At 46.1% G+C, this 24,995-nt stretch overlaps 1 protein-coding gene across 1 annotated transcript in view; it reads right to left on the reverse strand.

Moving 5' to 3' along the window:
• Positions 1–24,995, reverse strand: part of PTPRN2 (protein tyrosine phosphatase receptor type N2) — a 719,533-nt gene that overhangs the window by 566,021 nt on the left and 128,517 nt on the right. Inside the window, exons 3-4 of the mRNA XM_017861671.1 lie at positions 22,425–22,527; positions 9,788–9,956 (exon numbers count right to left, since the gene is read on the reverse strand). Of these exons, the coding sequence (XP_017717160.1) occupies positions 9,788–9,956; positions 22,425–22,527 (272 nt within the window). The remainder of the gene's footprint in view (positions 1–9,787; positions 9,957–22,424; positions 22,528–24,995) is intronic.

Here is a 24,995-nt window from a genome sequence, read left to right on the forward strand (position 1 = left end):
CATTGTAGACTTACCTCTTAGCATTGCTTTTGCTGTATCCCAATAACTTGTGTCACTATTATCATTCATTTCAAACAATTTGTAAACTTCCATCTTGATTTCATTGTTAACCCAAAAATCATTGAGGAGCATATTTTTTGATTTCCATGTATTTGTATAGTTAAAAAAATTCCTGTTGGAGTGAATTTCTAGTTTTATTCCACTGCAGTCTGAGAAGATACTTGATATAATTTTAATTTTAAAAAATGTATTGAGACTTGTCTTGTAGCCTAGTATATGGTCTTTTTTTGTTTCATTACTTTTCTTCTAAAAGATGGGATACATGTGCAGAACGTGCAGGTTTGTTACATAGGTATACGTGTGACATGGTGGTTTGCTGCACCTATTGACTTGTCTTCTAAGTTCCCTCCCCTCTCCCCTCACCCCTCAACAGGCCCTGGTGTGTGTTTTTTCCCTCCCTGTGTCCATGTGTTTTTACTGTTCAACTCCCACTTATAAGTGAGAACATGCAGTGTTTGGTTTTCTTTTCCCGTGTTAGTTTATTGAGGATGATGGCTTCCAGCTTCATCCACGTCCCTGCAAAGGACATTATCTCATTCCTTTTTATGGCTGAATAGTATTCCATGGTGTATATGCACCACATTTTCTTCATCTAGTCTATTTTGGAGAATGTTCCATATGCTCATGAGGAGAATGTATATTCTGCAGTTCTTGGTTAGAATGTTCTGTAAATATCTGTTAGGTCCATTTGTTCCAGAGTGTAGATTAAGTCCATGTTTCCTTGTTGACTTTCTGTTTCAATGATCTGTCCAGTACTGTCAGTTGAGTATTGAGGTTCCCCAGTGTTGGCATGTTGCTACCTATCTCACTTCTTACATCTAGCAGTAATTGTTTTATGAATCCGAGGGCTCCAGCATTTGGTGCATATACATTTAGAATTGTAATATCTTCTTGTTGGATTGGCCCTTTTATCATTATTTAATGACCTTCTCTGTCTCTTTTTACTGTTGCTGCTTTAAAGTCTGTTTTATCTGATATAAGAATGCTCCTGCTCACTTTCAGTTTCCATTTGCATTGAATATCTTTTACTACCCTTTTACCTTAACTTTATATGCATCTTTATGTGTTAGGTGAATCTGTTGAAGATAGCAGATATTTGGCTTGTGTCTTTTTATCCATTCTGCCAATCTGTTATCTTTTAAATGAAGCATTTAGGCCATTTACATTCAACACTAATATTGAGATGTGAGATACTGTCCCAATCATCATGGAGACAGGAAGTGTGGCTTTCAGGTCACATCTATCCCAGTCCAGTAGCAAAGCCAGGTTCCAGATCCTGTGCTTGTGGCTGCAGCGTGCTTCCCACTCCCTGCTTAGTTATGGCCAAGGAATTTTGTCCCTATTCGAGATTAGATTGCAAATTTTAGTTGAGAGCTTCTCTCAACCTGTGGCCCCTGCCTGAGTCAGCGGGCAGACTTCCACAAGGTCCCCTGTGAGGCAGGATGGCTTCCCCAATCCATGCTGGAGACTGGGAATGCACACAGGGATCTTCCTGCTGCTTCTCCTACTTTATATTCTCCACTGCTCCCTAAATCAGTTCCAGCACTGGGTTAAGGTCCCACCCCCATGGGCTGAATTCCCCAGTGGGGGTGCTCGTCTCAGAGGCAGTGTCTCCCCCTCACACCGTGGGGCTTCCAGTTCTCCCCTTAGTTCACAGTGTCGGCTGCAGCCTGCCACTGCTTTCAACGGTTCTGTGGTTTCTTTCCGTTTTCCTGTCAAGTTCTGGTGTTGCTGCTTGGAAAAAAGTTCGGGGTGTGAATCTTTACACACTATTTTGTCTTTCCAAGTGGGAGAGGCATGCTAACACTGCTTCCAATCCACTGTCTTGGAAAAAAAGATGTCAATTTTTAATGTGCTGCTTTTATTTTAGTTTTAGAGATTTTACACATTCTGAAATTCTTTTTTTAATCGTAAAAGTACTATTTGCAAGTATTTTCTAAGTCTGTGGCTTTTCATTCTTTTGTGTGTCTTTCAAAGAAGTGTCTTCTTTTGAAGAAGAAAATTTTTAAATTTTGACAAAGTTCTAGTTATCAATTTTTTTAAGGATTGTGTTTTTGTGTCATATCAATACCAATTTGGAGGTAATTTCCACCTTAACACTATTGAGTCTTTAGACACATGACCATGCATATATTGCCATTAATTTGTCTTATTTAATTATTCTAATCAATGTATTGTAGTTTTGGTTGTACATTGTCTTACACATATTTTAGATTCAACCTTAATTATTTCATAATTTTTATGCTACTATAAATATTTTTAAATTCATATTTAATTGTTGTTAGTACACAGAACTAAATTAATTTTTGTGTGCTGATTTTGCACTCTACAGCATTGCTATATTTACTAGTTTTCGTAGTTTTTCTGTAGCTTCCACCAAATTTTTGACAAACGTTATCATGTAATCTGAATGCCTCTCATTTCTTCTTGTTTTATTGCACTGGCTAAGATCTTCAATGCCACAGGCAGGTGGATCACCTGAGGTCAGGAGTTCGAGACCAGCCTGGCCAACATGGTGAAACCTAGTCTCAACTAAAAATGCGAAAATTAGGTGGGCATGGTGGCGGGTGCCTGTAATCCCAGCTACTTGGGAGACTGAGGCAGGAGCAACACTTGAACCCAGGAGGCAGAGGTTTCTGTGAGCCGAGATCGTGCCACTGCACTTCAGCCTGGGCAAGCAGAATGAAATTCCATCTCAAAAGAAAAAAAAAAAGATCTTCAATGCAATGTTGGATAGAAGAGGTAAGAGCAGACATCCTTGTCTAATTATAAGTGGAAAGCATTCAGCCCTTTGCCGTTTGGTGTAATCTTAGATGGAGGTTTCCATCAAGGATGAATGCTGGGTTTTGTCAAGTGCTTTTTCCAGTATCTACTGAGACCATCACATAGTGTTTCTTTTCCTCGTTACTATGGTGAGTTATGTTGGTTGATGTTCAAATGTTTGACATACCCTGTATATCTGGGATAAATCTGCCTTGATTATGATGCAGTATTCTTTTTTATATATTGTTGAATTTGATAAAATTGTTTAGAATTTTGTTTCTATATTTCTGAAGAATAATAATCTGCAGTTTTCTTTTAAAATCTTTCTCTGTATGATTTTGATCTGTTGACATTTATTGAGACCTATTTTATGGCCAGCATTTGATCTAGTTTGGGAAATATTCTATGTAATATACTTAAAGAGAATGAGTGTTTAGTAGTTTTTAGGTATGTCATTCTATAAACATCACTTAGCTTATATTGGTTAATGTTGTGGTTTAAATCTTCTCTATCCTTACTGATATTTTATCTATTTGTCTAATCAGTTACTGAGAGAGGAGAGTTTCAGTCACTAATGCTCATGATGGACTTATATGTTTCTGTCTTTACTATTCTCTTACGTTTCCTTTATGTATTTGAAGCTCTGAAATTGGTTCATAAAATTTTTCTACAGCATCTTGATGAATTGGCCATTTAGTCATCACAGAGTGTCTCTATCATGAATAACACGATTAGTCTTGAAGTCCACTCTGTCTAATATTAACATGGCCCTGCCAGCTTTCCTGCCTTTCGAGTTTCCATGGTACACATTTTCCATCCTTTGGGTCTCAGTTGCCTTCTTTGCCTGTGCTTGGGTCTGGGCTCCAGTGAGACTCGAGATCCCTTTATGCTCTGCACTCAGCCACCAGGTTTCTCAACCTCAGGGGAGCTCTCTCTGCTTTATGGTCCAAGTGTCAGTTTGTGAGTTTCTGAAGCTTCTCTTCCCTCTTGGTCCCACCCTGGCTTTCTGCATCCTTAGAAAGATGCAACAGATGAATTTCCACCATGCTTTCTTGCCCCCAGCCTTCAGAAGGCCACCCTGGTACACACTGTAGAGGCCTGGCACTCCTTGGCAGGATTTCTCCCAGCCCCCTCCCTCCTCCATCCCTGGTGCCCCAACTCACGTCCTCAGTGAAAGCCCACAGGAAAGAGGTGGGGGTGCAGACACTCACTCTGTGCAGCCTGTCTCTCAAAGTGCTTCTTAAAATTTAGGCCGAATTCTCCCCGCTTCCTGTGACTGGCTCTCACTTCTTCCATTCCAATGCGCATGAAAGAAGCTGTGGTCTCCTCTCCCTGGTGTGAGTTCATCACTTTCTGAATGCAGTCCTCTCCCTGGAATGGGTTCATCCATTCCTTTCTGAATGCAGTTCATCCTCTTTTCCTGTGTGCTCAGCTCTGGCACATTTCTCCTGGGGCTCACTCATGTGGCTGAGGTGGGAGGGGAACGGGCTCCTGACACTCTGCACCCTACGTACATCGTACACCTGCAGGAGGTGCCTCCTGATCGTCCTCCAAGGCCGTCCTCTCGGAAGCCCGCCTGGGCCACCTGCCCCTCTGTCAGAAGCCCGCCTGGGCCACCTGCCCCTCTGGCATGACCACGCCTNCTGGCACATTTCTCCTGGGGCTCACTCATGTGGCTGAGGTGGGAGGGGAACGGGCTCCTGACACTCTGCACCCTACGTACATCGTACACCTGCAGGAGGTGCCTCCTGATCGTCCTCCAAGGCCGTCCTCTCGGAAGCCCGCCTGGGCCACCTGCCCCCTCTGTCAGAAGCCCGCCTGGGCCACCTGCCCCCTCTGGCATGACCACGCCTGGGCCCACCTGCCCCCTCTGTCAGAAGCCCGCCTGGGCCACCTGCTCCCTCTGGCATGAGTGCGCCTTTACTTTCTGTGTTCCCTGCATCACAGAACTTGCTTTAAATTTTTAACTGTATTTTTTGCTTGTTTGTTTTCTCCCTCCTACCCAGTAAAACTGTAAAATCCTAAAGGGCAGAAACTAACTTTCCTTAACCATTTCCTTAACCCAGCACCATTTCTTGTATGTTAAATATGTTTTTTAAACATTTCCAAAATAAATCTGCTAGTTAATGGTATCGGTAAGCAATGAATTTCTGATTAAACCTCCTCAGTAACACAGAGTGGACAGGGAATTTATGGTGTTCTGCATGATGAGTACAAGGACTGTGAGCCGGTGCCACCATAGTCAATAAAACAGGAAGCATTACCACCCTAACAATGCAGAAGTCATAACGACACCTTGATTTAGAGATCAATAAGCGCTCAATTAGTGTTTAAACGAGGAGAAAGCTCTGAGTCATCTCGCTAATGAACAAAGAGAAAGAGCACGATTTTATTCCCAGTGGCTTCTGTTATGACGCCACCGGCATGAAGGCCCCGAAAGGCAATATGTTTAGGACACTTCTCCATCACTTTTGATGACGGATACATAGAAAACAATGATTTATAAAATAATTCACAGGAAGTTGATTGTACCTTGAAAGATCATCAGTATATAAAGCTTAAATTTCCAATTAAAATATTTCATCAGCTGAGAGAGGCGGGGAGAAGCCGTGGCCCAGATCTCTAAGTCCCTATATTCACGGGGTAGCAAAATCTGCCCGGCAACACTACAGCCTCCGGTCGCGCACTTCCTGGGCTTATTCAGTCTTTGTTCATTAGTGAGATGACTAACAGCTTTCTCCTCATTTAAACACTGGACAGAAAAGAAAATGAGTTCTGGGTTTTCATGCATTTTTTTAAATACCGAGAAGCATCTATCTTAACAAAGAAGAAAAATACCTAAGCCAAAATGCCACCAAGTGCTCATTTTCTGAATAACCGTTTGATGGCTGTGCAAAATGTCTGTGTGCCAGAATGACCACGGAACTCATTAATTCAAACTGCGACACCTCCGAGGGGGAAAGAATGACTTCCTGAGAATTATGCTGAGGAACGGTAGAGACCAGCACTGCGAGGCCGACCACGGTGTGTGGGAGGTTCCAAGGTGACAGAGCCAAACTTATCAGAAGGTGGACCCTGGCTGCTGGTGGAATATTTGACATGACGGGTGCCCACGCCCCTCTCCCATTCCTGTTTCTTGCAATGGAGAGCAGGCCAGATGGGGGCAGTGGTGGAAGATGCTCCTCTCCCATGCACCCAGCGGCCCTGGGGAGTGGCAGAGCCGGGGGTGCACCCCAAGAGATCAGCCCCAAATGGACCGTCACAAGCTCCCAACGGAAGGGATGTTCTAGTGCAGAGGCAGCCGCCACGCTCGCCCGCTGCATGGGGAAGGCCGCCACGCTGGCCCTGGTATGGGGAAGGCCACCACGCTCGACTCGGTATGGGGAAGGCCGCCACGCTCGCCCCTGTATGGGGAAGGCTGCTTTGAGAGCACCCTGGGGCATACGTGGAGAATGCTGGTGGCTGGAATCCTAATGCAGTAAGTCAGGAATGGAAAGACTTCAGTAAATACGACTGGTTAGTGTGACCCGGCCTGATGAGCACTGAGCTGCTGAGTCCGGCAGAGCCACTGAGCACCTGGAGAGCGTCCCAGGACATGCAGCACACTGTGCTTCTCCTAGGAAGGCATCCCGTCTGTGGCAGGAGCTTTCATTCCCCAGGAGCTGCTATGAGCCAACTCACAGGGCATCACTACCATACCTCCCAATGGTTCACAGCACGAATTGCTCAATGTCTACCAAAGACCTTCACGCTCGGTAAGTTTCTGCGACTTGCTACAGTTTGTTTCTAATGCATGGATGTCGCTGCTGCGTGGCCGACCTCACGTCTGGCTGCTGAGGACAGGGGAGTGTCTCAGGCACTCAGTTTACCCTCGACTAGAATCTATGCTGTGCCTTGTCCCACAAGCAAATTCCATTCTAACTCTGACTCTTTTATTTTAGTGCTGGGGCTATTTAATAAAATAACTGAAACTCAAGGAGGGGCATGATGATGGGTTCAAAATGGAACAACTGAGGCTCCCATTGAATGAAACTCAATGCTGTTTGCAGGTGACGCCCCGCTCACTGGCCCGTCTGAGGCACGGAGGGTGAGCCTCCAAGGCTACGCTCCTGCCTTTCTCTATTCTGAAGCCCGTAAAGAAGGCCCTTGGACGTCAGTCTAGGTGAGCATGCCACCGTCAAGTCACGGGGAAAAGACGGGAAACCGCTTCACGGAAAAGTGTCAACCGATTTCCTTTCACTCGAACTTCCAAGTCTCTGAAACTTTTAATGACGCCTCACCTTTCCCTCGTATTTTACTAAAACCATCTATGGACTGCACGGGGGTTACTTTACTGATTGTTCACTTCCAGCGTCTGGGGACGTGACGTGACGGCCCCGTTACAGAAACCTGAAATCTCACAGCGGCAGCGGAGGCACAGCACGGGGCCCCACAGCCCTTCCGATAAAGACGCAACAGGGCAGAGGAGGAGCACAAAGCAATCATTTCAGAGCTGGAGGTGCTAAATTGCCAACGCTCAAGAGAGTGGGAGAAATGCCAGTTTCCATCGTGCTATGCTGAGACCTGCTCTGCAGTGCCGAGGCGCAGGCATGCCGAGGGAATGTGTTTGCCAGGATGCCGGTGCCCTCTGATTCCCCTCATCAGAGTCAGAGACTTCCACTGAGCCCAGTTTCAGACTCTCGACCTAATTTCCATTTCATTTTTCAAAGATTATTTTATCAACGATAGTTATGGTTACAGCTACTGACTGGGCACTCCATGAGAGGCTTCACAAGTGGCTCTCATGACCCTGCAGGGCCACTACCCCTCGTTTACAGCTGAGGACTCGGGGGGCACAGAAGCTGAGCAGCCCCTTGGCCCCAGAGCAGTGGGTGGAGGAGTCTCTGACCCAAGGACAGAGCTGCATGAAATCCACCTTCTGCACCCACAAAATCCAGCAGGATGTCCAGTGCACCAAAGGTGCTTAGTTGGTCTCAGTTAATGAATAAAAAATTTAAATTTAGCATGTTTAGAATAGCCTTAAGTGGACCAGACCCTCTAGGGTTAGGCTCACACATAGAAAGGCTCCCGCAGGCTCCTGGAAAGGCTTTAGGGAATGTTTCTCAGGTCAGCCAGTGGTCCTGATGGGAGGTGGGCCTGGCACAGAGCAGGGCTGGGATTGGCCTCTCATTGTGAGCCTAACCCTAGAGGGAGACCTGGGGCCCGCAGCGCCCCGTGACCCTGTATTTCCACGAGGTCTGAAGGCCCCCAGCCTCCACCACGAGGGGTGATTTCGACCAAAGAGGAAACACAGTTCGTGATCAGGAAAAACACAAATATGGCCCAGGTGCCACTGGGCCCCCCTTGAGCAGCCTCTCAACTGTGACCTGTGGGTCTGGCACACCATGGCCCCTGCATGGCTCTGGGCCAGCATCAGGGCTCTGTTTGGCGGCTGTGGACAGCCTGGCTTCTGCATTCAAGCATTATTGTGACATCCTCCTGAGCAGAGGCAAGGCCACAGCAAAGACGGCTGCCCAGGAGCTGCCCTCGGAAGGGCTTCAGAGAACCATGGGGCCAAGGCCAGGCCTTCCCCAGGTACCACCTGCTAAGATGTAAAAGTGCCTCAACTTCCTCACCTGCATGCACCGAACATGCCGCCTTGTGGGGCCACCTTCTGTGGAAACTCACCCTGTGGTTCCCACACTTGGAGCAAGGTTCCAGCAAGCCCCTAAGCTGGCCTGGGATTGAGCCTAGCAGCCACACGTCCTCTGGGAGGACTCTACCTTTCAAGGTCTGTGGGGGTTGCCCAGAGTTAACTTAAGTCATTTCAATGGCTCAATGGCAGGAACATAATAGAAACTGGGCCCACACTGCTTCCCACACACATCCCAGGGCCACAGCTCCTGGTGAGACCTCAGTGGAGTCCAAGAGAAGCAGAAGGTCCTCAGACTGTCCTGTCTCACACCAGCACAGCTTCCGTCTTAAAAAGGAAAGTGTGTCAAATTAGAGGTGATGTAACTAACATTTGGCAGAAAAAGAGTGTGTGAGCATCACCAACAAACCCCCAAGGTCCCCAGGGCCATCCTGGGCTTCAACACCTGGTCCAAAATCCTATCCCAGGGAGCTGGCCGGGCTGTGGCCTCCGAAGGTGATTTCTGCAGCTCTTGTCCCTCCCTCCTTCCAGGCAATGCAGGACCTGTGAACCCTGGCCTAACAAGTCGTCATAAAAATCATGCCTGCTTTTCCATTTACAAAGTTTACTGAGATTCCTAATTCCGTGTCCTTAAAATGTTGAGTGGGCTTTGCATGTTGAAGGGCATCGGAGGGCTCTGCGATGTGGGTCCTTGCAGCTCCCACTGGCCCTGCATAAACACTCCTGGGGTTCGCCTCCAAGCCTGTCTGGGCTGTCTGTGCCCAGGGCATCAGCTTGTGTTTAGGTGCGAGACCCTCATGCCCACAGGCAGACAGAGCCCTTATGCTGCCCTGGGCTGCCCCCCGGGGCGGGCTTGCTGGGGAGCAGGAACTTTCCTCAGACGCAGTAGTTGCACCTGGTGCCCCTAATTCCAGCCACGTTCAGGGTCCCTTGGTCTCCCTCAGTCGGGTTGCAGTGTCCACTGCTGTCCCAGGTCCCTTCCCAAAGGGTGAAGAGCAGCCACCTACCTCCTCTACCTCCCTGGTGTGCATCTGTGGTTTAAATGGTGGGCTTTCTGGAGTCACACTTTGTCCCAAGAAAGATCCTACAGAGCCTCAGCCTGAGGACGAAGCATTTGCGGCGGGGGAGGGGGGGGGCTGGACTGGGGGCAGATGTTGCTTAAGGAGCCCCAGGAACACCGAAGCCCTGTTCCCAGGTTGCCCACTGGCCCGGGACACAGGCGTGAAGCCACTGGCCCGGGACACAGGCGTGAAGCCCAGAGGAAACACGTCCAGGTACCCACGCCCTAGAGGAAAAGCCAACCCCGGCCCGGGGAGGAAGCGGAAGGGTCACCTCAGCACGGGGTCTGTCCTGCGCCGTCTGGGTCCTGGCGAGCACATCTGAAGCTGGGGCCTGGGACAGGGCCTCCAGGAAGGGCAGGTGGCGTCGGAAGGCCTTGGCCAGGGCAGCGCCGCCCTCCCGACTGTACCTCCTCTCACTGCCAATGCTGTGTTTTGAGGGCCTGAAAAAGCAAAAGAAACCAGACATCAACTGCATGTTTGCTGGTCCATGGAGCTGCCCTGTCCCCTGTGGTGTCTGGGTGCATGCGAGGGGGCCGGAAGCCCGGCTCGGTGGCCGGCCTGGCCTTGCTGCTCCGTGACCATAAGTTTGAACTTCTCCCGGACCCCCGAGCCTGTGTCTGGATGAGGATGGCTAACAGCACCTGCCTCGTGGTTGTGGGATGGACGAATGACCCCTCAGAGCTGAAGACAGGGAGTAAAAGTAACACGCAGGAAACAAGGGGAGGGGAGAAAGGGAGGAAGCTGTAGGCGCTGGCTACAGGTTCAGCAAGAATTCTCCAGGAGGCAGAGGCAGCGGAAGGCCGGGTAGACATGGGGGGCCCGAGGCTTGGCACAGCTTCTGCTGGGTTTGTGGGTAGACCAAGGAAGGCAGCCCAGAAGCTGGAAAAGGCGGGAACCAGGTTCTCGCCTCATAAATGTGCATTGTTTTAGGCCTCAGGTTGATATACTTCGCTGCAGCCTCGGGACGTCCGTGAAGTGCTCTCGACCCCTCCACTGCAGTCCCTGCTGTTAAACAGTGATGCACACAGACCACGCAGGGCAGGGATGCCTGAGGCTAGGACAAACACATAAGACACTTCCTGCGGGCTGACACACGTGGTGCCCATGCTGCTGAGGGCAGCAGATGTAGGGCTGGCGAGGACAAGGCCAAGAACCAGGCACGGCTGGCAGGGGCCCCACGGCACTGCTGTGTGCTAAAGGTATAAAATCCAGGAGGCAGCTGGACATGTCAGCCACATGTGGCCCCCGCTAATGATGCTGAGTCCCTGAGAGAGTGGCCACTTCCCAGCGGGGCCCCCATCACCAGCTTATGCAGCCACATGGAAAGGAAGAGCAGAGCCAGGGAGATTCACTGGGAAAGTGGCAGTAACGCCCAAGCTCATCCCCACTGTTCTGCAGCTCATGCCCCACTGCCAGCACAGGACTCAGGCCTCCCTCATAACAGGCTTTGCAGGTGCGGTCGGCTGCCATCTGCTTCTCTCAGGCCAGGGAGAAGCTAAGTCCAAGCTGGAGACAGAGTCAGGACTCCCCACTGGCCCACGTGCAGCCCTGGTGGAGGCCTGAGCATGGTGGGAGGACGTCCGTGGCCCCCCGAGCCTGCGCCCTGTCCCCCTTTACCCTCAGCTGCGGCTGAGAGCTTGTCTGAGCCATGGGGCAGCGTCTCAGCCCGGAACACGATGGGCATGGCCTCCCCACCTGCCAGCTCATCCGCAGACTCTGCCGCTGGCCTCCACGCCCAGGACTCAGCCGCCCAGAGCTTCACAGCCCCCACGGAGGCCTTTGCTTTTTGCATATGACCAAAAGGGCCCAGAGCATGCTCCTAAATGAGGAAGAGAATTCCCACAGGAGATGCCTCTACCAGCCAGGATTAAGAACACCTGTGTGAGTGACTACAACCCCCCCCACCCCCACCTTCCATCAAGGCCCCACCTCAAAAAAAAATATATATATATATAGTGAGGCTGGCATGGGGGTATAATCCGCTATATAATCCCGGCACTTTGGGAAGTGGAGGCAGGAGGGTCACTAGAGCCCAGGAACTTGAGGCTGTAGTGAGCTACAATGGTGTCGCTGTGCTCCAGCCCCAGGCAACAGAGGAAGACCTTGTTTCAAAAAAAGAACAAAAAGAGTGTGTGTGCGCGTGTGTGCGTGAGTTGTGTGTGTGAGTGTGTGAATGTGTGTGTGAGGTTGTGTGTGAGTGTGTGAGGGGTGTGTAAGTGTATGAGAATGTGTGAATGTGTGTGTTTGTGCGTGTGTGTGCATGTCTATGTGAGTGCGTGTGTGTGTGCACGCACACACCATGCTTCTAATAAAATGCAAAGATTTCATAGACATGGAGTTTAGACACAGACCAAAGAGCTTTCAATTCTGATTATTTTTAGTTTTTATAATTAATTGAGTGCCTCATTTATGTCTATAAAAGAATGGGCATCACCATTAAAAAGATGGGCCAGTGTGGGGGCCTTGCTGCTCGGCTCTGCTGCCCACAGACAAGAGCAGGGCCCTCCGTGAGCCTGCTGCCCAGCAATGCTCCCAAATCCCCTTCCCCCTGAGATTCATGCTCAGTGATGACCCATCACTTCAGGTCCGAATTGTGCTGCAGTGGACGGTCCAGATGCCACAGGCCCCTGTGCCATGCCCCACTGCCAGCACAAGACTCAGGCCTCCCTCATAACAGGCTTTGCAGGTACGGTCGGCTGCCATCTGCTTCTCTCAGGCCAGGGAGAAGCTAGGTTCAAGCTGAAGGCAGGCACTTTCCTGAGAGCCCAGGCACTGGCTGCCTCAGAGCCCTGGGGCATGGCTCCACCGTGGCCTTCTCAACACCTAACTCTAGATCCTTGTTAGGGCAAGAAGACAGAATTACGGCTAGTGTGTAAGAGTCATGTTTGACCACAGGTTGCCTCCAAGTGACCTCACACCACTTAACATATGAAATAGGAGGCTTAAATAGATACTTGCAAGTCTCCCTCCAACTCTGATGCAGGTGTTGACGTGAATTCTGTCGACAGCTGTGTTATCAACCTCACAATACACTTTCATCATTTTTGTTTAAACAATCAACTTCTTTCAATGTGATTTAAGTGATAGGAAAATACCATCTATCGATGGATGCAGTTGCCTTCGAGTGCTCTCTCGTGTGTTTCCAACTGGCACCTTTCCCTCCCGCCGGAATGGCGGCTTTACCAGCCCTGGCCATGGAGCTCTGCTGGGGATGACATCCTTCAGCATCTGTATTTCTGAAACAGCCATAATTTTACCTTTGTATTTGAAGGATACTTCCATGGGATATGGAACTCTGGGTTGATTTTTTTTTCCTTTCAGTACTTTAAAAACGCTTTCCATCATCTTCTGGCATGGAGCATTCTCAAGGAAAAACCTGCAGTGGCCTTCATCATCTCATCTCTCTATGAAATGTACCTTTTTTCCCTCTGTCTGCTTTTAAGGTTGGCTTTTTATCACAGGTTTTGAGAAATTTGATTACAATATTTCTCGGTCTTCATGTTTCTTTCTTAGCTCATTGAGCTTTCTGGATCTGTGAGTTTATCATTTTTATCATATTGAAACAATTTTGGTCATTATTTCTTCAAATGATTTTTCTGTTCCTGTCTCTCCCCCCTTGGGACTCCAGTTATACATATATTTGGCCTTTAGACGTGTCCCATAGCTCACCGGTGTTCTTTATTTTTTTTAATTATCCTTCCTCGTTTCCTGAGCTCCTATTGCTGTGTCTTCAAGTTCACTAATATTTTCTACCACAGTGTCTAATCTGCTGTTCACTCCACTCATGGTTTTTTCCTGTCTGCTACTTATTATGTGTCAGTTATGTGTCTACACGGATGAATTCTATGAGTTGCATTTTCCTGCTCCTTTTCATGCCAGAGAATCCATGTCTATATATTCACATTGTGAATTTTACCTTATTGGGTGATGGATATTTGCATTCCAATAAATATTATTTACCCTTGCTCTGGCATTCAGTTAAGTTGCTTGGACCAGTTCAACCCTCTCAAGTCTTACTTCTAAATCTTGTTTGGCAGAATCAGAGCAGCAATTATCTATGAGAAATTACTCCCCACTACTGAGACAAGACTCTGTGGGCACTCTACCCAATGATCTGGGAATTATGAGGTTTGCAAGTCTGAGAGGTGTGAAGAGGCACTAGGTCACACTCTGTGCGAATGTCAGGTACCGTTTGCTCTCATTTTTTGGATGGCTATTTTCCCTCATAGACACAAAATCATCAGTCATCTACCAAACCTTCAGCAACGACTGAAAATCTCCAGGGCTCTCTGTGCAGTCTTCTCTCTTATACTCCGACCTGTGAACGCAAGCTGCCTTGGTTTCCCCAGACCTTCAGCTCTGTCTTGTCAACTCTGGCAGTCCACTAAGCACCACTGTCCCTGAGGCAGCCAGGGGCAAGTGTCATCACCACACAGCTGTGTCCCCTCCCAAAATGGCCCTCCACCATGGGGATCTGCCTCACCCATGTTTATACCCCATTGGGGGAGGTCTGCATCCCACACTGGTCCCTAGCCCCTGAGGAGGGGTCAGGACTCCAGAGGCCTCTGTCGTGACCACACTGAGTCCAACCTCTCCTCAGCCAAACTCATCTCTTCACTTCCCCATGATGGGTCTTCCCAAGACCCTGCACTCGGACTTCAGAACCACAGAGTCTGCCATCCAGACAACTGAGATGTAGCTCCCCGGGAACCCCTGGGGCCCTGCCCATGGCCAGTGAGGAACTTGGGGGACTTGACTCCAGCGCCCCCAATGCCAGTGGAAAGGCAACTATAGATTTCTCCTTGAGCAGTGCTCCAGGCCAGAAGACAATGGAAAACATTTTTAAAGTAGTGAAAGAAAAAAAATTAACCCAGATTCTATATCCCATGAAAATATCCTTCAAATACAAAGGTAGACTTATGGCTCCCTTAGAAATACAGACGCTGAAGGACATCATCCCCAGCAGAGCTCCACAACGAAGACATCAACAGCCCAGGCACCCCAGGCAGGCACAGGAGGTAGATATACGTCAAGGAGCACCTGTATACATATATATGTATATACATGTATGTGTGTGTGTACGTGTGCACGTGTATCTCCTTTCACAGAATGTGATGCTACATTCTGAACAAAATCATATTCAGAAAAAGTCTCAGTATGTCTCCAAACACGGCGCTGTGGCATCACCCAACAGCCTGAAGGAGGTGCAGCTCAGACTTTGCAGCTGCTGAGTGAGGCAGTATTACTGCAAATAGAACACACGCTTTGCTAAGAACAATTTCCACTTCTGGGTATCAGGAAGAAGTGTCTTCTATCCAAACATGACCATCTGGTACTTGTATATGGGTCTTTACTGTGATTTAGAAACACTTTAGGAAATACACTGGGGCTTGAGTGGATGTGGAACGCACTATAAATTTCCCACATACAGTAATGGAATAGGTTTCCAGGTACTGTTTCCATGTGGGATGTTGATTTTCAAGAACAGATCACTAACATTAGGTGTGTGATACCTGCATGGGGCTTATTTAAAAATTCCATTTTTGCTTGATTATCTCAATTGATAAATACACCATGGTTTTATTTCTAGTGCCTTTTTGTATTACTTTGTTCCCACACTGCTGATAAAGATATATCTGAGACTGGGTAATTTATACAGGAGAGGTTTACTTGACTCATAGTTCAGCATGGCTGGGGAGGTCTCAGGAAACTTACAATCACAGCAGAAAGGGAAGCAAACACACCCTTCTTCACAAGGTGGCAGGAGAGAGAAGTGCAAGGAGCAAAGGGAAAAGAGTCCCTTATAAAACCATCAGATCCTGTGAGAACTCACTCACTATCGTAAGAACTGCATGGAGACAGTCACCTCCATGATTCAATTACCTCCCACTGGGTCCCTCCCACGACACGTGCAGATTATAAGAACTACAATTCAAGATGAGATTTGGGTGGGGACACAGCCCAACAATATCACTTTTCAAGTTACACTGATACAGATGTAATAGCCTTGTAAATTACCAAGGCCTTCGCAGTTCTTTGCATCTCAAATCATGGCTATAGTTTCCTTGGCCATTTTTTAATGGATGAAATTTCATGTTCTATGTTGTCAGAGTGTAATTTAACTGCAGTTAATTTACTTTTCTGGTATTTTGTCTGCTTTTCTCACTAATTGCTAATCAATGCAGATGGAACTGCCTCATAAATGTACCTTTAAATTGTCATATTCATCTTTGCTTTGCCTCTGCCCATGCCTGGGGACTTGTTGGTGACACTGCAATATGTCATAGCAATGAGAGTGTTTATCATTATGCTGTGTGGTGGTGTAGCAATTAACTCGCACATTGACTTTTGCTCTGTCATCCAGCTTGAAGTAGGTCAAAACTTCCTATGTATGGATTTTGTACTTCAAAAAGAAGAAAAATGTTTTACACTTAGTAGCTATTCCCTTCTCCACTTGCACACGCTGGACTGAGGCTCACGATAATATGAGATACTCTAGATTGTCACCCAGTTTGTTAAAGGAAAAGATTCCAAATGACAGGCCCGTCTTATGTTTTACATCCAACCTTCATGGCCACCCAAAGTTCCCTGTGAAGTCGTCGGTGCTCACATACACAGCTGGTCTTCTCTGTCCCTGTTCCTGCCTCAGGAGCCTTTAGTATGTTCCCAGGTTCTCTTTAGCCATTAGCATGTTCCCTGGTTCTCAGGTACTCCTTAGCCCTTAGCGTGTACTTCTCAGGTTTTGGCTTCTCAGGTCCCCCTTAGCCCTTACCATGTTCCCAGGTTCTTGGTTACCTTAGCCCTTAGCATGTTCTCAAGTCCTCAGTTCTCAGGTTCCCCTTCCTGGACTCTCTTAGCCCTTAGCATGTTCTCAGCTTCCCCTTAGGTTTAGCATGTTCTCAGGTTCCTGGTTCTCAGGTTCTCTTAGCCCTAAGCATGTTCTCAGGTTCCTGGTGACCCCTTAGGTGCCAGCTCTGTTCCTCACACTGGGCATTCATACTTACTGCTTTGCTGATTTTCCACACTACATCTCTTTCTGGCTTTCTCTCTTGGGGCTTACTCTGCTTGAGGGACCTCATGTGTGTGAAGAGAAGAACCAGCAGGAGAAATTAGCTTATGGTAAGCCCAAAACAGGGCTGTGAATTCTGAAGACTTCATTCTAATGTCACTTTTATTTCATGAATGGGTAACTGGTTTTCGGCAAGTAACTCAATCTCCTGAGATTAACTGCCTCATGTGAAGAACACCAGCTACTATGTCACTGGCCTATTGTGGATTCCTGTTCAGTTGTGCAGCTCAGAATGCTCTGAACACACGTGAACTGGAGAAATCCAGGCGACATTCTTGGTTAGTGTTGCTACCCATGCAAGAATTCAAAGGCATGGGCAGATCACGCATTCTGTCCTTCACCACCGTTTATCCAGCAAATACTGCCCAGGGTCCATCTGGTGGAGGGCACAGGCAGGCACTAGGGGAGCCTGGTTAGAAGCAGCTCCTGGGAGTGGGGAGTGAGGACACTGAAAGCCAACAGGGCTCCTTATCACGCAGCAGGAATCAGAACATGAGGATCCCTTTAACAAGGAATGAAACAAATCCATTACTTTAAAATCACTTGAAAATCTAGAGGCGAAGGTCACAAATTAAATCTAAAATAAGAAAAATGTATAAATACTAAAGAAGAGGGGAATGAGCCACAATCCACGTATGAGAAGAAAGAGCCCCAAAGAGGAATCAGTACCCTTGCAGCTATAACCCACCCTCCGACCTGACCCAAGGGGCTTTGGAAACACCACTTGATCTTATAAAAGCTGAGTTTCAAACAGAAACAGTCCCAAAGGTCAAATTCTGAAGATAGCCATGGATTAATCAGGCAACAAAAACAAAGGGGAAGCAGGAAAGGCCCTATTCATTTAGGAAAATGGAATCCAAGATAAGCATTAAGGGAGATGCAGGCACCATTTAAACAACAATCTGCCAGTGATGGATGCCGAGGATGGGCTGACGCAGCCCCGTGTGCTAAGCAGCAGAGCCTCAGAGCCTATGAAGCTAAACACGTCAACCCCCAAAGGAAAACTCACAGAAATACTGTCTTTGTCTGAGAAATTTCAGAAAGTCACAATATAAATAAGGACATGTTGATTTGAAGTAATACGATTGACATGTTTTTACCTAATTACACATCATATATATATATATAATTATAAACTATTTGTAAAAATCTGTATCCTGCAAATAGTTAAACAAATATATTACTGAAGTGCCAACTGGAGATTAAGTATGGTTCCAATTAGGCCAAAGAAATCCTCAAAATTACCAAAGAGCAAAAGTTGAACAAAGTCACATTCTGACCAAAATGCAGTAGAACTAGACACTAATTTAAAGTTTAAAAACAACACATAAATATGAAAAAGTAGAAAAGCCTACCAAACACTTATTGTTTCAAAAGGATATAAAATGACAATTACTGATAATTTAGAACAAAAGCAAGTGAGAATTCGTCAGTTATAGAATGATGTTAAAATTATGCTCAAAAGCAAATTAATAACTTTATGTGATTTCATTATTTTTAAAAAATGAATAAATAGCATAAATTTTACTGAAGAAGCTTTATTTACGAGAATAGCAAAAAGAAGAAAATCTGAGAGATAATTCTTTTTAAAAATTGTGTTAAAAGGGTGAAAAAAAGTAATTTTTTTTTGAGCCAGGGTCTCACTGTCTCCCAGGCTAGAGTGCTGTGTGTGATCATGACTCATGGCAGCCTTAATCCCGGGCTCAGGTGATCCCTCAGCCTCCTGAGTAGCCAGGCGCCACCACACCCAGCTAAAGAAAAAGTGAGTTTACAATGGCAAGGGCATATAACTACACATGTGCTGAGTAATTTTAAAAATCATAATAGTGAGGACTAAGCTCTGATTTTTTTCTCTTGCCCAAATTCCTATCTAAGAGGTCTGGGGAGTCATGCTCTACAAACCATAAATTCTCATCAGAGGGTTTTATTTGACCCTATATATCGTGACTTACTTTTCAGTCTGACTCTGGCAGAACATTACCAGGCAAGGAAAAAAATCAAAATATTTAACCCTAAAATATATTTCCTTGCAATACCTTGAAATTGCTCTGCAAAGTCTCTTGTGGAAAAAAAATCCACATTCTATAAGGATCCGCTTCTCCCTTTGTTTTTCTTTCTTCCTTTCCAGATCCNTTTTTCTCTTGCCCAAATTCCTATCTAAGAGGTCTGGGGAGTCATGCTCTACAAACCATAAATTCTCATCAGAGGGTTTTATTTGACCCTATATATCGTGACTTACTTTTCAGTCTGACTCTGGCAGAACATTACCAGGCAAGGAAAAAAATCAAAATATTTAACCCTAAAATATATTTCCTTGCAATACCTTGAAATTGCTCTGCAAAGTCTCTTGTGGAAAAAAAATCCACATTCTATAAGGATCCGCTTCTCCCTTTGTTTTTCTTTCTTCCTTTCCAGATCCCAGGAGATAATCAACCAAGAGCTAGGCACCCTTTTAGGTCCAATAAGAAGCATCTTACAACCTGCTCTCTCTGAAGTCTGCTATCTGAGAGCTTCCTCTGCACAATAAAACTTGGTCTCCACAATCCTTTATCTTAACCTGAACATTTCCTTTCTATGGATCCCAGGTCTTCAGATAAACTCAACCAGTTGTCAACCAGAAAATGTTTGAATTCACCTATAGCCTGGAAGCCCCTGCTTTGAGTTGTTCCACCTTCTGAACCAAACCAACGTATTTGATTGATGTCTCACGCCTCCCTAAAATCTATAAAACCAAGCTGCACCCCGAGCACCCTGGGCCCATGTGCTCAATGCCTCCTGAGGGCTGCGTCACGGGCCATGGCCGCTCATATTTGGCTCAGAATACATCTCTAAAAATATTTTACAGAGTTTGACTCTTTTCATCAACAAGAGAAGAGCATCCACTACACTGCATTACCAAATGTGGAAATAGGTATTAAAGGATAGCTTTTAAATACCCCAAATCACACAACAGTGTAAGCATGTTTTACCAATAATCTTGGAAGACAATGAAAATGCCCTATAAATGAAGAGCATTCCTAAAAATTATACTAGAAAGTAGATCATTTCAATGGTAAAAGAAGTTTTCCAGAAATTTTAGGAAAAAAAGGAAAACAATCACATTTCTATGAGGATGATAATTTTGTGGGCAACTGTTGAGGAAGATGAAGGGCCACACTGTTTCTAATTCCCTCCTGGACAGGGCCTCGCGGGAACCTCCCTCAGTAGGTGTTAGAGTCGGGCATGAGGAAGGCGCCACCATGGGACTGAGGAGGCCTTTGGGTCAGCAGGAGGGACAGCATGAGGGGGGTGACTGTCCCCAGGCAGTCATGCCTGGGCTTGGGGAAGAGCTGGGGAATGTGCCCAGACTCCTCTGCCCTCCATGCTGGGTGCAGCTTGTTCCAAATCCCACCAAAGCCAGAGCCCCAGAGGACTCGATGGAGCCTACAGGCATGAAGCCCATCGCAGGGCAGGGGAGGGGAGCGGGGAGGAAAGGAGTCTGGAGAATATCTAGCCAATGCCTCCCTAAATGGGCCTCTGTTTTGGGGGCAGGGATAATTGGTCTTGCCTGGGTTCAACACTCACAAAGAAAGAATTTAGAAATCCAACCTACAGAATGGTAAGAGCTCTCTGTTTTTATTTGCAACCATAGCTAGTGCCATCTACGTTCCAGGCTGATAAAATATTTTACAAAATATAATATGTGAAAATTACTACCCTGAAATGTAAAGAATCTATTATACAAGGAACAAACAGAAATATACAAAAAGTCCTTTTTATACAGACAAAGACATATACAGGAAATTCACAAAGAAAATTCCAATCTTGGCCAGAGGTGGTGGCTCATGACTGTAATCCCAGCACTTTGAGAGGCCAAAGTGGGTGGATCACGAGGTCAGGAGTTCGAGACCAGCCTGACCAATATGGCAAAACCCCATCTCTACTAAAAATACAAAAATTAGCCGGGCATGGTGGCGCACACCTGTAGTCCCAGCTACTCAGGAGGTTGAGGCAACAGAATCGCTTGAACCCAAGAGGTGGAGGCTGTAGTAAACCGAGATCACGTCACTGCACTCCAGCCTGGGTGACGAAGCAAGACAGAGAAAAGAAAGAAAAGAAAAGAAAAGAAAAGAAAAAGGGAGAGAGAGAGAGAGACCGAGAAAGAAGGAAGGAAGGAGGGAGGGAGGGAGGGAGGGAGGGAGGGAAAGAAAGAAGGAAAGAAAGAGAAAGAAAGAAAGAAAGAGAGAGAGAGAGAGAGAGAGAGAGAAAGAAAGAAAGAAAGAAAGAAAGAAAAAAAGAGAGAGAGAGAGAGAGAGAGAGAGAAAGAAAGAAAGAAAGAAAAAGAAAACAAAAGGAAGGAAGGAAGGAAGGAAGGTAGGTTCCAATCTCAAAGCCTATGTGTTTAAAACAAAGATAACATACCATTTTCATAATAAAACTGGCACTGTTTTAAATAATAAAAACTGGCAATTTTTTCAAATGACCACGTTTAACGTTTAGAAGGCACAATCCAGGCGCCTCTCCAGGGTTGCTGCTGAGTTTGATTTCTCAGAGGCAGGTCCTCCCTGGATTCTCCTCTCGGCGGCGCTCTTTCCTCCCATGTTGGGCAGCTTCTGTTTGCCCCGCTCTGCACCCCCAGACTGAGGAGGAGCCATCCCTTGCTTGGTGCTCCCAATTCTTCAGCCCTCTGTTGCTTGCCCGTCTGGGGCCGCCCAACCCATCCCTATACTTGATGGAGTTCAAGGTCCCTGGGGCGGTGCACAGCGCCCCCAGTGGAATTTAGAGAGGAGTACAAGGAGTTTGAACATATCCAACATGAACATGGAAATTCAACACAGCTCAAGTTGAAAACATCTTGGTGGGTTTTTGTTTGGTTTCCTACAGGAAAGACTTAGAGTATAACAGCACATTCTCTTTGATAAAGGAGGTATTAAAGGTAGATACACCAGGCACAGAAGCACAAAGACGCAGCCCCTGCCCTCAGTGTGCGCGGGTGCTGGGGGTCGGTTACCAGTTCTCCACACGTAAACTCTTTTGATCCTGCCAGGACACTTAATTGCTTTCCGTATCAGATGGACATGGGCATGAAAGCGGCTATCTAAATTTTGTGTTACTGGAATCTTTCTGACTAAAGACTATGGCTCTAGAATAGTCTCTCTGTCAGGGAAAAATGGACTTTGCAAACTAAACCTTTAGGAAACGTCATTTTCACGTGTTCTTTTTTTTTTTTTAAACATGAAAATAGCGCGATGGCTCAGGAATCCAACAGTGGCAGCGTTCTTACTGTGATTTGTCTTTAATTTTTTAACCTCCCTATGTCTCAATTTCCTCACTTTCAAGAATGGGTATGACATTAGTACATGGTATGTATGACATTACCGAATAGTTTATGTGACATTAGTAATTACCACATAGTTTGAATACAAAATAAGAGAATATGGAACAATATATTTAGCTCAGTATAGGTTGCTCTGCTCTGGGAAAGGACGATAAAGACTTTCACAATTTAATTCTGCTTTTTGTCTAAAGCAAAAATAATTTCTTAGAAATGGGAATTCTTGACTTATCTGCTTTTGATCAAGGCCTTGAAGATGCAGGATTTTTCTAAGAGTCTCATGGAAAAATGAAGAACCCCTGGGCATGTCTCAATGAAAACGGCACCTCACTGGAGGGTCACCCCAATATCTCCTTCTCTCATGGGAACCAACCTTTTCCTTACAGATATCCTAACTTTCTGAAACGTCTGCACCAGAAAGATAGTGGGTTCTTTGCTACATTAAAACAAACGAACAAATCCTAAGTGTAATGGCTATGGACTGTGTCCCGGGAGCAAGGGGCAGCAAGCCACATCCACACTTACCTGGCTGGGCCGGACGCTTCAGGACGCCTCAGGTAGGTTTTGGGGAGGTCTGCAAGTTCCTGGTCCATCACATACTGAGTATAGTCATCCTGCCACGTGAAACCTGTGGACAAAAGTTGCAAAACCTGTGTCATCGTTTTGGAAGTTTAGCCAAAGCTCTTGCTCCAGTCTCGTAAGTAGTTGCATTTCACCATCACGTTGACGGTCCCATCAGCAAAGTAAGGCTCCCTCTCACTGCAGTTTATCAAGAAGATCTTCTCCTTACAGAAATTACCGCTTTCTGAAACTTCTAGGCCAAAAAGAAAACTGATGCTCTGCTGCATTAATAATAATAATACAAAGACTTGGGTGAGCATGGAGAAAGATGGCCAAATAGAAGCCTCCAGTGATCATCCTCCCTGTAGGAACACCAAATTGAACAACTGTCCACACAGAAAAGCACCTACATAAGAACCAAATTTCAGGTGAGTGGTCACAGTACCTGGTTTTAACTCCATATCATTGAAAGAGGCACAGAGGAAGGTAGAAAAGATCATTTGGAATTGCTGATGTCACCCCTTACCCATCCCCCTGCAGTGGCTGTGTGCCCCAGAGACAGAACACATATGCACTTGGGAGAGAGAGCACAGTGATTGTGGGACTGTGTACTGGAACTCGGTGCTGCCCTGTCACAGTAAAAACAACATGCAGAACTCAGCCAGTGCCCATGGAGGGAACATTTAGACCAGCCCTAGACAAAGGGGTACCTCTGTGTGGTCAGAATCTGAGTTCTGACAAGCCTCACCACCATGAGCTAAAGTGCTCTGGGGTCCTAAATAAACTTGAAGGCTGTCTATGATAGAAGGACTACAATTCCTGGGCAAGTCCTGGTGTTGTGCTTGGCTTGGAGCCACTGGACTTGGGGTGCACACAACCTCGTGAGGTACCAGCTAGGGCAACTAAGGGTGCTTGTGTCACCCCTCCCTCAACCCTAGGCAGCATAGCTCACAGCTCCAAAAGAGACTCCTTCCTTCCATTTGAGAAGAGAGGGAAGAGTAAAGAGGACTTTATCTTACAACTTGGATAACTGCTCAGCCAAAGTAGGATAGGGCACTGGGAAGAGTCATGAGGCCCCAATTCCAGGCCCTACCTCCCAGGTGACATTTCTAGACACACCCTGGGTCAAAGGAAAATCCACTGCCTTGAAGGGAAGGTCCTAGTACTGGAAGGATTCATCATTTCCCGACTATAGAGCCCTTGGACCCCAAATAATCAACAGTGGTACCCAGGCAGTACCCCATGGGCCTTGGGTGAGACTCAGAGATGTCCTGGCTTCAGGTCTGATCCAGAACAGTCCAGTGGTGGTGGCCACAGAGATGCTTGTGTCACCCCTCACCCAGCTCCAGGAATCTTAGGACAGAGTGAGAGAGAGACTCTGTTTGTTTGGGAGAATGTAAGAGAAAAAAAAAGTCTGTCTGGTAATCCACAAAATTCTTCTGGATTGTATCCAAGACTACCAAGGTGGTACTTCTATGAGTCTGAAAAAGTCATGAAATTACTGGGCTTTGAGTGTCCCCTAAAGCAGATATGGCTGCAGGGATTAAAAACTTAGATCACAACACCAAAGTCCCTTCAATTGCCTGGAAAGCTTTCCTAAGAAGGATGAGTACAAACAAGCCCAGATTTTAGAGACTTCAATAAATACTTAACTCAGACACCAACAAACATCCAAGAGCATCAAGACCATCCATGAAAACATGACCTCACCAAATGAACTAAGTAAGGCACCAGGGACCAATCCTGGAGAGACAGGGATAGATATGTAACCTTTCGGACAAAGAATTCAAAATAGTTGTTTAAAAAAAATTCAGTGAAATGCAAGATAACACAGAAAAGACAAACAGAATCCTATCAGATACACTTAACAATGAAATTGGAATAATTAAAAACAATCATGCAAAATCTCTGGAGTTGAAAAATGTAACTGACCCAGACGGAATGCCTCAGACTCTCTTGACAGCAGAGTTGACCAAGCAAGACAAAGAATTAGTGAGCTTGAAGACTGGCTATTGAAAATATGCAGTCAGAGGAGACTGAAGAAAAAAGGATTTTAAAAAATGAAGCACAACTGCATTATCTAGAAAATGGCCTCAAAAAGAGAAATCTAAGATTTATCACCCTTCAAGAGGAGGGAGAGAGAGAAAGAAAGGGGGAGAAAGTTTACTCGAAAGGATAATAATGAGAACTTCTCAAAACTAGAGTAAGACGTCAATGTTCAAGTGTAAGAAGACTATAGAACACTAAACAGATTCAACCCAAATAAGACTACCTCAAGACATTTAATTATCAAACTCCCAAAGGTGAGGAATGAAGAAAGGATCCTAAAAGCTGCAAAAGAAAAGAAACAAAGAAAAAAACATACAATGGAGCTCCAGTACATCTGGCAGCAGACTTTTCAGTGGAAACTTTACAGGTCGGGAAATAGTGTCATTGTTATTTAAAGTGTTAAAGGAAAGAAATCCTTTTATTCTGAAATTGTATATCCAACAAAAATGCATTTCAAACATGAAGGAAAAATGCCTTCCCAGACAA

This window comes from Rhinopithecus bieti, unplaced genomic scaffold (assembly GCF_001698545.2).
Source record: "Rhinopithecus bieti isolate Rb0 unplaced genomic scaffold, ASM169854v2 scaffold_60909, whole genome shotgun sequence".
Lineage (NCBI taxonomy): Eukaryota > Metazoa > Chordata > Mammalia > Primates > Cercopithecidae > Rhinopithecus > Rhinopithecus bieti.